This window comes from Geotrypetes seraphini, chromosome 13 (genome assembly GCF_902459505.1).
Source record: "Geotrypetes seraphini chromosome 13, aGeoSer1.1, whole genome shotgun sequence".
Taxonomy (NCBI): Eukaryota; Metazoa; Chordata; class Amphibia; order Gymnophiona; family Dermophiidae; genus Geotrypetes; species Geotrypetes seraphini.
In genome coordinates, this window is record NC_047096.1 from 71,564,945 (window position 1) to 71,579,770 (window position 14,826).

The 14,826-nt window shown below is 43.0% G+C and overlaps 1 protein-coding gene across 5 annotated transcripts in view; it reads left to right on the forward strand.

Annotated features, from left to right (window-relative positions):
• FMNL1 (formin like 1) overlaps positions 1–14,826 on the forward strand; it is a 154,897-nt gene that overhangs the window by 44,813 nt on the left and 95,258 nt on the right. For 4 of the 5 annotated variants that reach the window (XM_033917947.1, XM_033917952.1, XM_033917948.1 and 1 more), the window contains exon 2: positions 14,388–14,471. In XM_033917947.1, the coding sequence (XP_033773838.1) occupies positions 14,388–14,471 (84 nt within the window). Of the gene's footprint in view, positions 1–6,801; positions 6,935–14,387; positions 14,472–14,826 lie in introns of those variants that run through there. The other variant, XM_033917949.1, reaches the window with a different exon arrangement.

The following is a 14,826-nucleotide window of genomic DNA, read 5'->3' on the forward strand; positions in this document are numbered from 1 at the left end:
GTATGGGATACAGGTGGGTTACCATAAAGATACATTTAGTCAGTATATGGGTTACAATAAAGATACGTTTTGTCAGTACATGGGTTACAATAAAGATACGTTTTGTCAGTACATGGGTTACCATAAAGATACGTTTTGTCAGTACATGGGGTGCAGATGGGTTACAATACAAGTGGTTTACTATCAAGGTGCATTTTGTCAGTGTATGGGATACAGGTGGGTTACCATAAAGATACATTTAGTCAGTACATGGGTTACAATAAAGATACGTTTTGTCAGTACATGGGTTACAATAAAGATACGTTTTGTCAGTACATGGGTTACCATAAAGATACGTTTTGTCAGTACATGGGGTGCAGATGGGTTACAATACAAGTGGTTTACTATCAAGGTGCATTTTGTCAGTGTATGGGATACAGGTGGGTTACCATAAAGATACATTTAGTCAGTACATGGGTTACAATAAAGATACGTTTTGTCAGTACATGGGTTACAATAAAGATACGTTTTGTCAGTACATGGGTTACCATAAAGATACGTTTTGTCAGTACATGGGTTACCATAAAGATACGTTTTGTCAGTACATGGGGTGCAGATGGGTTACAATACAAGTGGTTTACTATCAAGGTGCATTTTGTCAGTGTATGGGATACAGGTGGGTTACCATAAAGATACATTTAGTCAGTACATGGGTTACAATAAAGATACGTTTTGTCAGTACATGGGGTGCAGGTGGGTTACAATAAAGATACATTATGTCAGTACATAAGATTCAAGGTGGAAAGTATAATTAGTTTTGGGCCTTGGAATTAGGGGGCGAGGTGGAAGGGTCATGGCGAGGAAGAGTTGGGCATGGGAATTTAGAATTTGTTAAACAGTCGAGTTTTCAGAAATTTTCTAAAGTCTGCGTATGGAGTGGCCTCAAGTATGGGCTTAATGGGAGGGTAGTTGTTTTTAACTGGTTTTTTTGAGAGCAGATAGTTATTTAAGAACATAAGAAGTTGCCTCCGCTGAGTCAGATCAGAAGTCCATCCTGCCCAGCGGTCCGCTCCCGCGGCGGCCCCTCAGGCCTAATTGCCTGAACAGTGTCCCTGACTAATTTTGTAACTGCCTCTAATCCTATCCCTATTTCTTACCTCTACTCCTATCTGTACCTACCTCTACCCCTATCTGTACCCCTAAATGGTTTTTGCTTTGCTGCTCTTTTTTTTCCAGTTTTATAAACCAATGATATTTTTCTGTACTCCGTGGGAGCATAGTTGTTACGGCAGTTTGTGTCCGTGTCGATGCTTGCTGAGTCTTGTTACTTTTGACTGAAAAGCAGTAAAACAAATAATACAAAATAAATAAGATACTGAGTCTTCAATCTGTAGAGACTTTACACACATATGAGGCCCTTTTAAAACTTTTCCAGAGGGAAGGTGTTAGGACTAGAGGACATGAATTGAGGTTGCAGGGGATAAACAATCAGGAAGTACTTTTCACAGAGAGGGTAGTGGATGTCTGGAATGCCCTCCCCGGGAGGTGGTAGAAATGAAAACAATAACACAATTCAAAAATGCGTGGGATAAATACAAAGAAATCCTGTATGAAAAGAATAGAAGCACACAAACATAGCGGTGATTAGATAGTAACACCAGCAATTGAGAAGCAAAGCCAGTGCTGGGCAGACTTCTGTGGTCGGTGACCTGATCATGGCTGGATGGAGAACAAGGCCAGTGTCGGAGACTTGTACAGTCTGTGTCCTGAAAATGACAAGATCAATTATGCATATACATAGTATCACATCATATCTTATTCCCTGAGTTTATTTTGTTGGACAGACTTGAAGGACTGTACAGGCCATCATTTATTAATAAGGTTACTAGACATCCGGATTTGCCTGCCGCCACTTCTACCTTTAGTTTTCTGTAAAAGTTGCTGGTTGGCGGTAGTGATTCCCTGACGCCAGTCCCTGCGTCTTCTCTCCACTGCAGTCCACCCTCTCTGACAACTTCCTGTTTCCGCTGGGGTGGGCCGTAGTGGAGAGAAGACGTAGGAAATCGCTACCCCACCCAGCAACTTTTACAGAAAACTAAAGGTAGAGGTGGGGGAGAGGGGGGAGAGTAGAACGGGAAAAGGGCTAATTGTGGGGAGAAAGGTGAAAACATTAGATGCCGGGAAGGGGAGAAGTAGAGAGGGCTGGCACCAAGATGCCACTCCTTCAAGAGCACCGCCTCAGGCCGCCACCTCAGTTGGCCTCGTTATAGGGCTGCCCCTGAATGGCGTGCAAATTTATTGCACACTATTTTTGCTGAGTAGCTCAGTAAGGGGGGGTTGGCATTGGCCAGCCCACACCTCTTTCTTGACTGGTTACTGGTTCTTGTTTCCATCACCACCTCAGCTCAGGGGCTCAAGTTTATTTAAAAGTCTGATTTGATCGCAATATCATAATCCAATGCGATTTACAAATAAAATCAGGGTAAAAGTAAAAAACAACTAAGAATAAAACCACATAAATTAGTAAAGGTAAGACACTACAGGACACAAGAGGAGGATAGGTAGGTTTAAATACAATTCATAAAGAAATAAAAATGAACATAGGTATTAAGACAAGAGGATGGGAAAGAGTTACCCATTTAATTTTCATTTAGAAATTTTTGTACGCTATAGGATGTTCGTTAAGTCTACCTCCTTTTACTTGTAAAGGTTTCGTGATGATGGTCCTGAATCTATCCCTTGTAATCTTAGGCTCTGAACTCCTGTTCTCGTGCATTCTTTTTCTGACAAAGGTTTGCTTTTCAAGCATTATACCTTTGAGGTATTTGAATAGGCCCCACCCCATCCTCTCTGAGAAATTTCTTAACTCACAGGGATTTTTGTGCAAATCCTTCCCCCTTTTGGCAGGCTTGGATCTAGGAATAATTGGCATAAGCAACTGGATAGGATGCCAACTTTTGAAGGTAGAAAGTACCTGGGCTAAACTGGAGTCTGATTCCATTTGCTTCAGGGTTGTGCTTTACGGTTTGTGGGGAACAACTTCCTCTCCCTCATGCTCTCCATTCCTGCTGATGGGTGATTAATATTTTTCACCAGCCCTGCATTTTGATAGCATTTCTCAGGACTGGTTCCAACCAGTCTATATATAGCCTTTGGCAGATTCAGCCTTCAAAATTAGATAAAGCTTTCTAGCTGAAGTCTGACCAATGCCTCGTCCTTTTTATCTAGCGGTTCAACTACTCTTTATGCATCCTGAACCCTTCTTGTTTGAATTATTAATAATAAAAGGTTATTATACTGTATGTTGATACTGTTTCCTTGATATAAAGTGCTTCATAAAAGAAGAACGTAGTCAAAATACAACAGCAAACTTACGTACACTACAGTAACAAGATACACGAGCAAATAGTTTAAAAGAACATTCATAATGTATAAGGATTTGACTGCATACATTTCCTTATGCACTGAGGGAGGGGGAGGGGCATATGGAGTAGTCTAGTGGTCAGTGCAGCAGCCCAAGACCCTGAGGAACTGGGATCAATTCCCACCATATGACTACAGGCAAGCCACCCAACCCCAGCCCCCACCCCCATTGCCTCAGGTTCAAAATAGGTACCTGTATATAATATGTAAATCACTTTGAATGCAACCACAGAAAGGCAGTATATCAAGTCCCATCCTCCCTTCCCTTTCTCCTTCTTCACTTTTCTTAATTTCATTCAGTCTTCCACTTTGTTTGGTTTGGTCCTAGTTGGAAACCTTGCGGGTAATATTCATCCCACAGTTGTTAATGGCTTGTAAGCCACACACAGTCACAGGCTAAACTATACTTTGACCCTCCCTCAAGTTCCATCTCATACCCCCTCCTTTATTGGCAGCGTTGTCTGGCGGTGTTGAGTGGTATGGACACTTTTTGCTCTTATGATCCTCCATACCAATCTTGTAAGACAAGGCAACCCCTCCCAATCCTGCCCATCACCCCCTCCATATCACCCTTCCCCCCAGCCGAATGCCTAAAAAGAAGGAGAAAGAGACTATTGGATACCCATAAGATAAAACTTTGTGCTGTAGTCTAGGTAATAAAGACTGCAAATAACGATTCCAAATGGCCAGGAAAGGTTTACGGCATATAAGGGTAAGTCCCACATCTCAAGCTTCCAAGGTCATAAGACTACTGAAGGTATTTATTTATTTAAACATAAGAACATAAGCAATGCCTCCACTGGGTCAGACCCGAGGTCCATCATGCCCAGCAGTCCGCTCACGCTGCGGCCCAACAGGTCCAGGACCTGCGCAGTAGCTCCCTATCTATACCCCTCTATCCCTTTTTCCAGCAGGAATTTGTCCAATCCTTTCTTGAAATCCAGTACTGTGAATTCCAGGTGTCCACCACACGCTGGGTAAAGAAAAACTTCCTAGCATTTGTTTTGAATCTATCCCCTTCCAATTTTTCTGAATGCCCTCTTGTTCTTATAGGTTTTGAAAATTTGAAGAATCTATCTCTCTCTACTTTCTCTATGCCCTTCATGATCTTGTAGGTCTCTATCATGTCTCCTCTGAATCTCCTCTTTTCCAGGGAGAAGAGCCCCAGTCTTTCCAATCTTTCTCTATCTCTCTCTCTCTCCCTTTCTCTCTCTATTTCTGTCTCTCTCTCTTTCTTTCTATCTCCCTCTCTCTCTATTTCTCTCTGTCTCCCTTTCTCTCTTTCTATCTGTCCCTCTCTACTCTCTCTCTATGCCCTTCATGATCTTGTAGGTCTCTATCATGTCTCCTCTGAGTCTCCTCTGAGTCTTTTCCAGGGAGAAGAGCTCCAGTCTCTCCAATCTTTCAGTGTATGAGAGGTTTTCCATGCCCTTAATCATTCGTGTCGCTCTCCTCTGGACCCTCTCAAGTGTTGCCATATCCTTCTTAAGGTACGGTGACCAATACTGAACACAGTACTCCAGGTGCGGGCGCACCATCGCCCGATACAACGGCAGGATGACTTCTTTTGTTCTGGTCGTAATACCCTTCTTAAAACATTTCTAATCTGCCTAAAAGTCACATACATCCGCAAAAATCATAAGATTATATCATCTGAACCTATAGATTACCTCTCAGTCATTCATCTGTTACTATTTATTTGATTTCTATACAGTTCTCCCAGGGGAGCTCAGAACGGTTTACATGAATTTAATCAGGTACTCAAGCATTTTACTGGCGGGCTCACAATCTATTTAATGTACCTGGGGCAATGGGGGTCACAAAGAGCAGCGTGGGTTTGAACCCCCAACCTGAGGGTGCTGAAGCTGTAGCCAATATGCTGGTGCTGTATCCTGCATTCAGTACTGCAAAATAAATTTTTCCCCACTGTGCAGACCTTATACAGCAATATTCTGGGTCCTTTCCCTCTTGGATGGTTCTAAATGTTTGTCTAGCAGCACTGCATCTCTCATCCATGAGACATGACCACCTCAGAGACTGACAGCTCTGTCAGAGCTCTATATGATGCTGTCACTCCAGCTGCCCTTATTGAGGCTTCCTTGGAAAGAATGTGAGCCCCAGCCTCCTTATCTCAACTTCAATTTTTATTTTTTGGGGTATTTATATACCACCTATCAAAGTTATTTAACCAGTTTACAATCAAGTACTCAAGCACTGTCTGTCCTGGTGGGTTCACAATCTATCTAACATACCTGGGGCAATGGAGGATTTGAGTGACTTGCCTAGGGTCACAAGGAGCAGCATAGGATTTGAACCCACAACCTCAGAGTGCAGAGGCTGTTGCTCTAACCGCTACACCACTCCTCCAGAATGCCAAAGTTGCATGCATTAGAAACTTTGAGGCACAGGTGGGCAACCAAAGTCCTCGAGGACCACACCCCAGTCAGGTTTTCCAGATTTCCACAATGAATATGCATGAGATCTATTTGCCTGCAATGGAAGCAGTACATGCAAATCAATCTCATGCATATTCATTGTGGAAATCTTGGAAACCTAACTGGGTTGTGGCCCTCAAAGATCGTGATTGCTTACTTTTGTTTTAGGGGTCAAACTAGCACACTTTCAAGCAGTGATGCCAATGGTTAAGGCTTCATTCCGGCTATCCTTGGCTTCTACTCGCAAGTTTCAAGTCAAACTAATGCTGCTAATAGATGGGAGTAACCTTAACACCCATTCAAGTAAGAAAAGGTTGTGGCCACACCTCCTGGGGGCATCTATGTTCTTAACTCCAAACACCTAGGGGATATACTCACTTGTTCCCTCATTAAAAAGAATTGAATTTCAATATAATTGTATCCTATAATTTCATGCTATGTGTGATTGTGGAGTGTTTCACTTGGCATCCATGTTCTTCCCAGTGGATCAGTAGCTTGGAACATTGCTACTCCTTGGGTTTTGGCCCATGAGAACGGGCTACTGTGCTTGATGGACCATTGGTCTGACCCAGTAAGGCTATTCTTATGTTATGGAAGAAGCTTAGAAATAGCAGAAGCAGGTTCTAGTTCTGCTGGTTTGGGACAGGCAGTACACAGGAGCATTAATAGCCACTTTTCTGGAGAACTTCTGGGGTTTTGGTGCTTAGTCCTTTGGCTTTCTTGCAGCCCTGGATTGTTTACTCATATTTTAGATCCCAGAGAAGTTCCTTATTTTCTGACACCTGGTATTACAGTATATGGAAGTTAAAAAAGCAAAGAAAAAAAAAACCTTAAACCACAGAAGCAGAGCAATTCCTCTAAAAAGCAGCTGCACTCATCAGTGTGTACTTACTCAAAGAGGAAATGATGTCATTTCTGCCACACTGCAAACAGGAAATGAGTGATGCCAGGCCAGGCTGTTTGTATGTCTTTGCTTTCACCACTGAAATCTTGTGAGTGCACTGTGACTACCACAGGACAAGCCTAGAGATTGACTGGAAGGGAGATCAAGGCTGGACCATTGGAGCCCATGGGTGCTGAGCATCTCCCAATATTTGGCAAGTTCCTTCACTGTATCCAGGAAAGGGTAATTTGTATTATGTTTGGCACCCACAATCATTTCTGCTTGTGGGAGAGGCTCCCATCTTTTTTTTTTAATATGGAGTTAGGTATAATAACACAATAGCCACATGGTACTAATCGTAGTGAAGTTTTCTTATCACCATCTCAACACCAGAGAGGAGGAGGGGCCTAGTGGATAGAGCTACAGCCTCAGCACCCTGAGATTGTGGGTTCAAATCTCATGTTGCTCCCTGTGACCCTGGGCAAGTCACTTAATCCTTCATTGCCCCAGGTACATTAGATAAACTGTGAGTAGAGAATGACACAGAATTCATCACCATTCCCATCCCCATGGTTAACCACAGGAAACCATCCCCATGTCATTCTTTAAGGAGAGAGAGAAGAATCAGAAGAATACTGGTGTAGAAGGACTGAGGTTGAGATAGACACTAAAGAATTACACAGGATGGTTTCCCGCGGTTATCTGTAGGGATGGAAATAGTGATGAAATCTATCAATGTGTCATTCTCTAACTGTGAGCCCACCGGGTCAGATAGGGACAAATGCTTGAGTACCTGAATTTGAACCACCTAGACAGCCTCCATTGATATGCGGTATAAAATAACTAATAAATAAATTTATGTAAAGAGAGACCAAATCCACTCTCCTCCAAATCTGTGGAGCCTCTTCTATCTCCAGGGATTTATTAAACAATTTTTGAAGTGGATCCTTCAGAAGCTCTCTGAGCCTCTGAGCTTCCTCAATATCCTGGGATGTATTTCCTCCTGCCCCGTGACTTTATTCAGATGCGGTTTTTCAAGCTGTTCATAAATACTTTCTGTTATGAGGTATTTACTCCATTCCCATATATACCTTTGTCAGCTGACCATGGGCCCGATCCAGGATTTTCTTCAGTGAACATAGAACTGAAGTGTATGTTTAATATGTTTGCTTGTTCCTCGTCACTCTCCACATAAGAGTTTTCTGCATCTTTAAGTCTTAATTCCATTTCTAGCTTTCCTCCTTTCTCCAACATTCCCCCCAAAAAGTTTTTTCACATCTCTTTTCATCTTTAGCTAGTTTTTTCGTCTGCCTGTGCTTTTGCCAATTGTATTTTCTCTTCACTTCTGTGGGTTTAACCCGGTATTCTTTCTTGCGTTCCTCGTCTTGTGTTCTTATTTCACAAATGCTACTTCTTTTGCCTTTGTTTTTTCAGCCACTTCTTTGGAGAATTGTAATGGTTTCATTTTCCTCTTCTTATTTACATAAAGATCTGTCGTCATTTCGGCTTGGACCACTATCTTTCTATTTATCTCCTCCCATCCTGTCAGTGATTTTATGAGGTACTCCCCCCTATTTTACTGAAGTCGGCATATTTGAAATTCGGAATTTTGAGTTTTCTGGTCTGTGCTTCACTGTAGGGGCTCCTTTTACTAAGATGTGCTAGCATTTTTTAGAGCACGCACGAAATTATCGCGCGCTACGCTTCTAGAATAATGCCAGCTCAATGCGGCAATTTACCGCACGCTATTCCGCGCGTTAAGGCCCTAACACACCTTAGTAAAAGGAGCCCTAGCTCTTTATAGGAAACCGTTTCATGTGATGATCACTATTGCCCAGGAAAGCACCCATCTAGACATTAGACACAATTTCTCCATTTGAAAGTACTAAATCCAGTGTCACCCTTTCCCTCATGGGTTTCATCACCATTTGTCTGAGTAGAAAACCTTGGAAAGCATCCAAGTTTCCAAGTTTAATCTATATTTGATATACTGTACAGTACCGACCATCAGCAAGTACCGGTATCTGATCGGTTTACAGAGTAAGAATAACAATGTAAATTACAATCTTAAAATTTTAAATTTAGTTCTAAATTTTTAAAAAAGGTCATTAGGTAAGTATTTACATAATTAATGGACAAGACTTAGACTGATTTGATACATAAGGTAGTGGGATTAGGGTGGGAGAATAAAATACATTGACGAAAAAAAAGAGGGTGAAAAGGGGAGGAGGGGAAACAAAAGGAGGGGGTCGCTTCTTAAAAGCGGTTCAATTTCTTCCTTGACCAGAGGAGGGGGGGGGGGGGAGAATTCTTGTCTCATGCTGGAAATACGTTTCGAAATAAGAATGCTTTGAGTTTGCTCTTAAATTTATCAAGAGATTCATCTGATCAGATGTCAGGTGGGAGAGAATTCCAAAGTGTGGGAGCTGTAGAGGAGAAGATCATGTTGCAAGTGTAGTAGAACTCCTTGATTGGGGGAATAGTCAACAAGTTTTGGTTCGTGGATCTTAAGGCACGTGGACTGGAGTAGAGAATATGATATTTGTCTAAAAAGGATGGACAATGAGTGAGCTTGATTTTGAAGGCAAGTAGGAGTATCTCTCTCCTTCTTTCTAATTCTGTAGATGGGACATCCCAATCCTCATTTGGAAGATTGAAATCTCCCAGCAGCAGCATCTCCCCTTTCCGCCGACTGCCAAGGCAGAAGGAAGATTAGAGTATCAACCGGCAAGGCTTGGGGAGCCCTCTCAGCTCAGGGATTTACCTTTTAAGTTGGGACGCCAGGGAAGGTGGAAAGGGGGCGGGGAGCAGGGGGCTGAAAGGACATTTAGTGCCAATTCATTATGCCTCTAGTTCAACCCAAAATCTGCCATCTGTCTATGCCACTGTTCTGCTCTGTCGCAGCCTCACCCCCTTCCCAGTATGCTGTCTAGGAGGAGAGGGGCTGGGACAGGGATCAGATGGCTATTCTCAGCTAAGAGAAATTTCTTGCAGGAACTCTGCGTGCCCTTATCATGGCAATAAGGAGCAGTAAGCTGCGATCAGTGTTGGAAGAAAGTGACTGAAGAGTGTTGAGGTCATTCTGAGGAGGGGGGAGTAAGTAGAAGATGGATAGTAAGAGGGTATATATATATGAAAGCATGGGGGAAGGGAAGTGAATAGGGGTGTTGAGTTCTCCGAATCTCAGGGTGACCCTAACTACAAGGATATATTACTTCCTTCCTGCTGATGACATGATGATACCTCTACTTGTATAACACACTACTGTTAGCTTTCACTTTCCTTTATTACATTGACTGGTAACCTTCAGGTTGTGTGAGCTAATTATACCTAGAGCTCTTTTGTCTTTAACAGTTTACAGTTTAGTTCTTGGATTTTTGGACACAAGCTGCATGAGTCTTCTCCGTTATACGCACGTTTTTATACAGTGAAACTGAAACCCTACCTGAAGAATAAAAACAACATGAATTTGCAGCCCATATGAAGAAGGGTCTGGTCATCTTTACTGTCATATTCCAACATTTCATTCTACAAAAAACCCATTTGAAGTCTGATTAGGGTTACCAGATTTTCCATCTGGAAAATCCAGACCCCTAGACCCAGGCCTGCCAAGTCCCACCCATACCTGCCCCATCACACCCCCCGGTCCCACTCCCAAGCCCACCCCAGCCCTGCCTCCAGTCCCGCCCCCCACTGCCTGTTCTTGTTGGGCAACACATCCGCGCCTGTGCAGATGCCTTCCTGCACGAAGAAAAGCTTTTCAAAACCAGGACAAAGGGCCGGGTTTTGAAAAGTCGTCCAGACCCCCCAGACATGGCCTCAAAAGGAGGAGAAGTCTGGGGAAATCCAGACGTCTGGTAACCCTAGGTCTGATTCTATAAATGGTGCCTAGCGGTACTTAAAACAACCTTGTTCATGGAAGCCTTCGCTAACTAAGTAATCATGTAATATGAGAACCATGGAAAACGCTTCCGGAGGTTGTGATAGGCCAGAGCACATTACAGGGGTTCAAGGAAGGTTTAGATAGGTTCCTAAAGGATAAGGGGATTGAGGGGTACAGATAGAAGTAGAGGTAGGTTAGAGAAATGTTCAGGAACCACTTCACAGGTCATAGACCTGATGGGCCACCGCGGGAGCGGACCGCTGGGCGCGATGGACCTCTGGTCTGACCCAGTGGAGGCAACTTCTTATGTTCTTACTGTCTGATTATGTACTTGTCATGTTATATTTATTTATGATTGTATTTTGCAAACCATTTAGTTCTAAGCGGGTGAGAAATTTTTTAAATAAATAAATAAATACCTACTAGGTACCAGTTGGCGCGGTTGTCAATCGACCACTAGGCACCATAGATGTCCTAATTTTAGACACCAGTATGTTAGGCCAGGGTTTTCTTGGCCTAATTTACCGGTGCCTAACACAGATGCCTAGTGATGCATAAGCCATGCCTATTTTTATTTTATTTTAATCTTTATTTATGAATTTTAATATTTGACAATCTTACAAGTCAAAGAAAGAAAAAAAATACAATGTAAAAAGAAATATATCTATAGCAAGCATAACATGGTGGAAAACACCATTAGAAGGTGTAATCTTCGGATTATAAAGTTTCCAAAAGTTTTTCCTACAATAGCACAAGAAATGTTTAAAAGATATTTAAATGAATCTAAATCTAATCTAAATCTAAACCTTAGGTTTGTATACCGCATCATCTCTACATTCGTAAAGCTCGACATGGTTAACAAGAGTTAGGATAGAAAGGAACTCCAGTGGAGGGAAGAGGCAAAATGAAGAGAAAATTTAGAAGACTAGAATAACCAGAGAGGGAGGAGGCGATAAATGAAATTCTGAAATTACCGGAGACTTCATACCCACCTCTCTCAAAAATGTATTATTTGCCTAGGAGAATTAAATCTCAGAATCCCAATCAGCAGAATTTATCTGCTGATAGTTTGGATTTATCTAATTTCCTGGATACTGACGCTTAGGTTCTGCTACGCTTTTGGTGCAGTTTGCTATTGATTCAGATAGGGAATGGATGCTTAAATTGTTCTTTAAGTATAAAGATGTTTCCTTTATGACTTATAAGATAAGAATATATCCAGCTGTATCTCGTCCTACTCAGAAGAGAAGGAAACAGTTTCTTATTTTGATACCTCAGGCAATGCAGTTAGGAGCAACCTTCGTTTTGAGATATCCCTGTAAGTGTGTTTTGGTTTATAAAGAGAATAGATATGTTTTCTATGAGCCGCAGCAGTTATCTAAATTTATTTCAGCTAAAGGGCAATGTGTATCTACTTTATGAGACCTGTTGCTTTCAAGTATCTGCTCTGTGAAGATATGCTTGAGGGCTGTCTAGCCTCATCTTTATTTTTCCTTTTCTGTTTTGTTTGATATCTATTTCAGCGTATTTTCAGCTTTGGCCCCCCTATATTGTGGTCTAATTATACTATGTAAGGTAACCATGCCTATTTTTCACCCCTAATCACACCTACTTTGTGGGTTGGTGTCATTAGGTGATGCTAGGTAGCCTCGACTTTCAGCTTTTAACGGCCTAGCCAATTACCACAGCAATTAAGCCCATTAATCAATTTTTGAGTTCCGTGCAAAACTAAGAACATAAGAATAGCCTTACTGGGTCAGACCAATGGTCCATCAAGCCCAGTAGTCCGTTCTCACGGTGGCCATTTATAGAATCTGGGCCTTTGTATGTATCACTTGCTCCACCTCAGTCTAAGCTCATAGTTTCTCTTACGGATTTGAAACAACCATGGCCACATCACTCACACAGTCTTTCTCGGTACTGAACCCAAGTGCTATAGAACTTGATTATCCGAGTTCATTGATTTTCCCTGCTGGTTTTTATCATCCTGGGTAAAGAAACATAAAATTTCATGTACTTAATCCAGCACCTATCCCCCTACCTCCACCCCTGTTATCTTACCAGTAAGCTTTTCAATAATCTAAACAGCTACCAAAATTGGCATAGCTGTTGCCCAAAGAACCAACCTCCTGAGTCCTCATGGCCTTGTTGAATGATACCCAACTACCACTAACCTGGTGTTATTGACTCATTTGTTTTCTGTTGAGTTACAGCTTGCTGTTGGCTGAGAGCGCCTTCCCTTCTCTATGGCAGTGCTTCTCAGTCCTCCCCTGGAGACACACCCAGTCAGTTGGGTTTTCAGGATTACCACAATGAAGACCCAATGCGGTGGTAGAAAACAGCAGATCAAACAGGAAATCTTTATTTTATTCACTATAATAGATAAAATAAAAACAGAAAAGCCTGACACAGGCTGTGTTTCACCCACGCAAGGGCTGCATCAGAGACTCAAAAGTAACCAAGTGGTGTGAAATAGTGGCCTGTGCTAGAAAGCTATTCTGCTGCTTTCCTTGAGAGGACTGAGCCAAGCTAGTGAAGCCACTATTATATACTGCTTGGTTATTTTTGAGCCCTTGAAGCAGCCCTTGTGTGGTGAAATACGACCTGTATCGGGCTTTTCTCTACTACAGTGAATAATCTTTGGGATAAAGAATTCCTGTTTGATCTGCTGTTTTTTATTACTACAATGAATATGCATGAGAAATCTGTATGTAACCCCACACAGTGACGTAGTAAGGGTGGGGGGGTAGGGGTGGGTGGGAGGGTGGATCACCCCAGGCGCCATCTTTGCGGCGGGCGCCACCTCTCCTCCTCTCCGCCACCCACATATCTCTTTAAATGTTTGCCGGCTTGAGTAGCATCTTCTGCCTACTATTCACACCGGTGTCGGCTCCCTTCTGACATCACTTCCTAGTCATGGGGCCAGGACGTAACTTCATAAGGGAGCCAACGCGAGCAGCAGGTGGAAGATGCTGCTCAGGCCGGCAAACATTTCGAGAGGTGCGCAGGGAGCGAGGGTGCCCAAGCAGTGGGATGGGGGGGCAGGAAAGAGTGGGGGGTGCATGGTGCGGCAATGCCAGGTACCAACCTCCCTTGCTATGCCACTGCCCCCCACATTCTATATATGGCACCCAAAAGTTGTGCTTCAACTTTGGGCATTATCTAATTAAATTGTACATACAATTAAGTTGTATAATGAGCTCCAAACCATCAATAATTGGGTGTGAATAATCAATTATTGAAGTTAATTGGCACTCATTAAAATTTGTGCACTCATCTGGATGTGCGCTATTCTGTGAGGCACAGTGCCTAACTCCCATGGCGTGTATCTCAAAAAGAGGCGGAGTCACAGGAATTTCAGGGACATTCTGAAAAGCTGCACATGGAATTACAGAATATTGCCTAACTGTGCCTAACTCGGTCACTGGTATTTACACCAGGTTTTAGCAAAGGGCCAAAAGTTAGGCACAGAATCCACACCAAATGCTATTTCTAGATAAGGCATGCATCCTTTATAAAATAACGCTTAGCGCTGAATTTTTTTCAGTACCTAAGTTTCGGCATTGTTTATTGAATTCTGTCCACGCTGGATACCTGTTGCATATAAATCGCATGCATGCGCATTGTGGTAATCCTGGAAACCTGAGGGGCTGATGTGCCTCCAGGAAAGACTTGAAAAGGTCTGCCCTAGAGGCCTGTGACACCACAGGACTCCTCTTTGGCTGCTGTGCCAGGGAAGTCAATGACAGTTAGTTATACCTATGTTTTTTTCTTTCTCATGCAGAATGCCATGAATCTGCCGCCTGACAAAGTGCAGGTCTTGAGACAGTATGACTGTGAGAAGAAATGGGAACTCATCTGTGACCAGGTAATGACCATGTACATATGAGCAATGGCGTAGCGAGGGTGAGAGGCACTCAGGGTAGTGGCGCCCCTCCACCCTCATCTCTGCCCCTCCCCACACACACACTCCTTCCCCTATCCCCCTGCCATGTGCACGCCCCTTCCCTTCCCCTGTACCTCTAGTTGTTCACTGCTGCGAGCAACAAGAACTTCAATGTGCTCCTCGTGACCCCGTAGGCTCACCCGGAAGTGACATCAGCAGGAGAGATGACACGGTTGCTCATGGCGGTGAAAAACTAGAGGAGCGAGGGGAGGAGTGGGAGGACCGACCCCACCCCTCCTTACTACGCCACTGCATATGAGCACACTCTGCATATGAA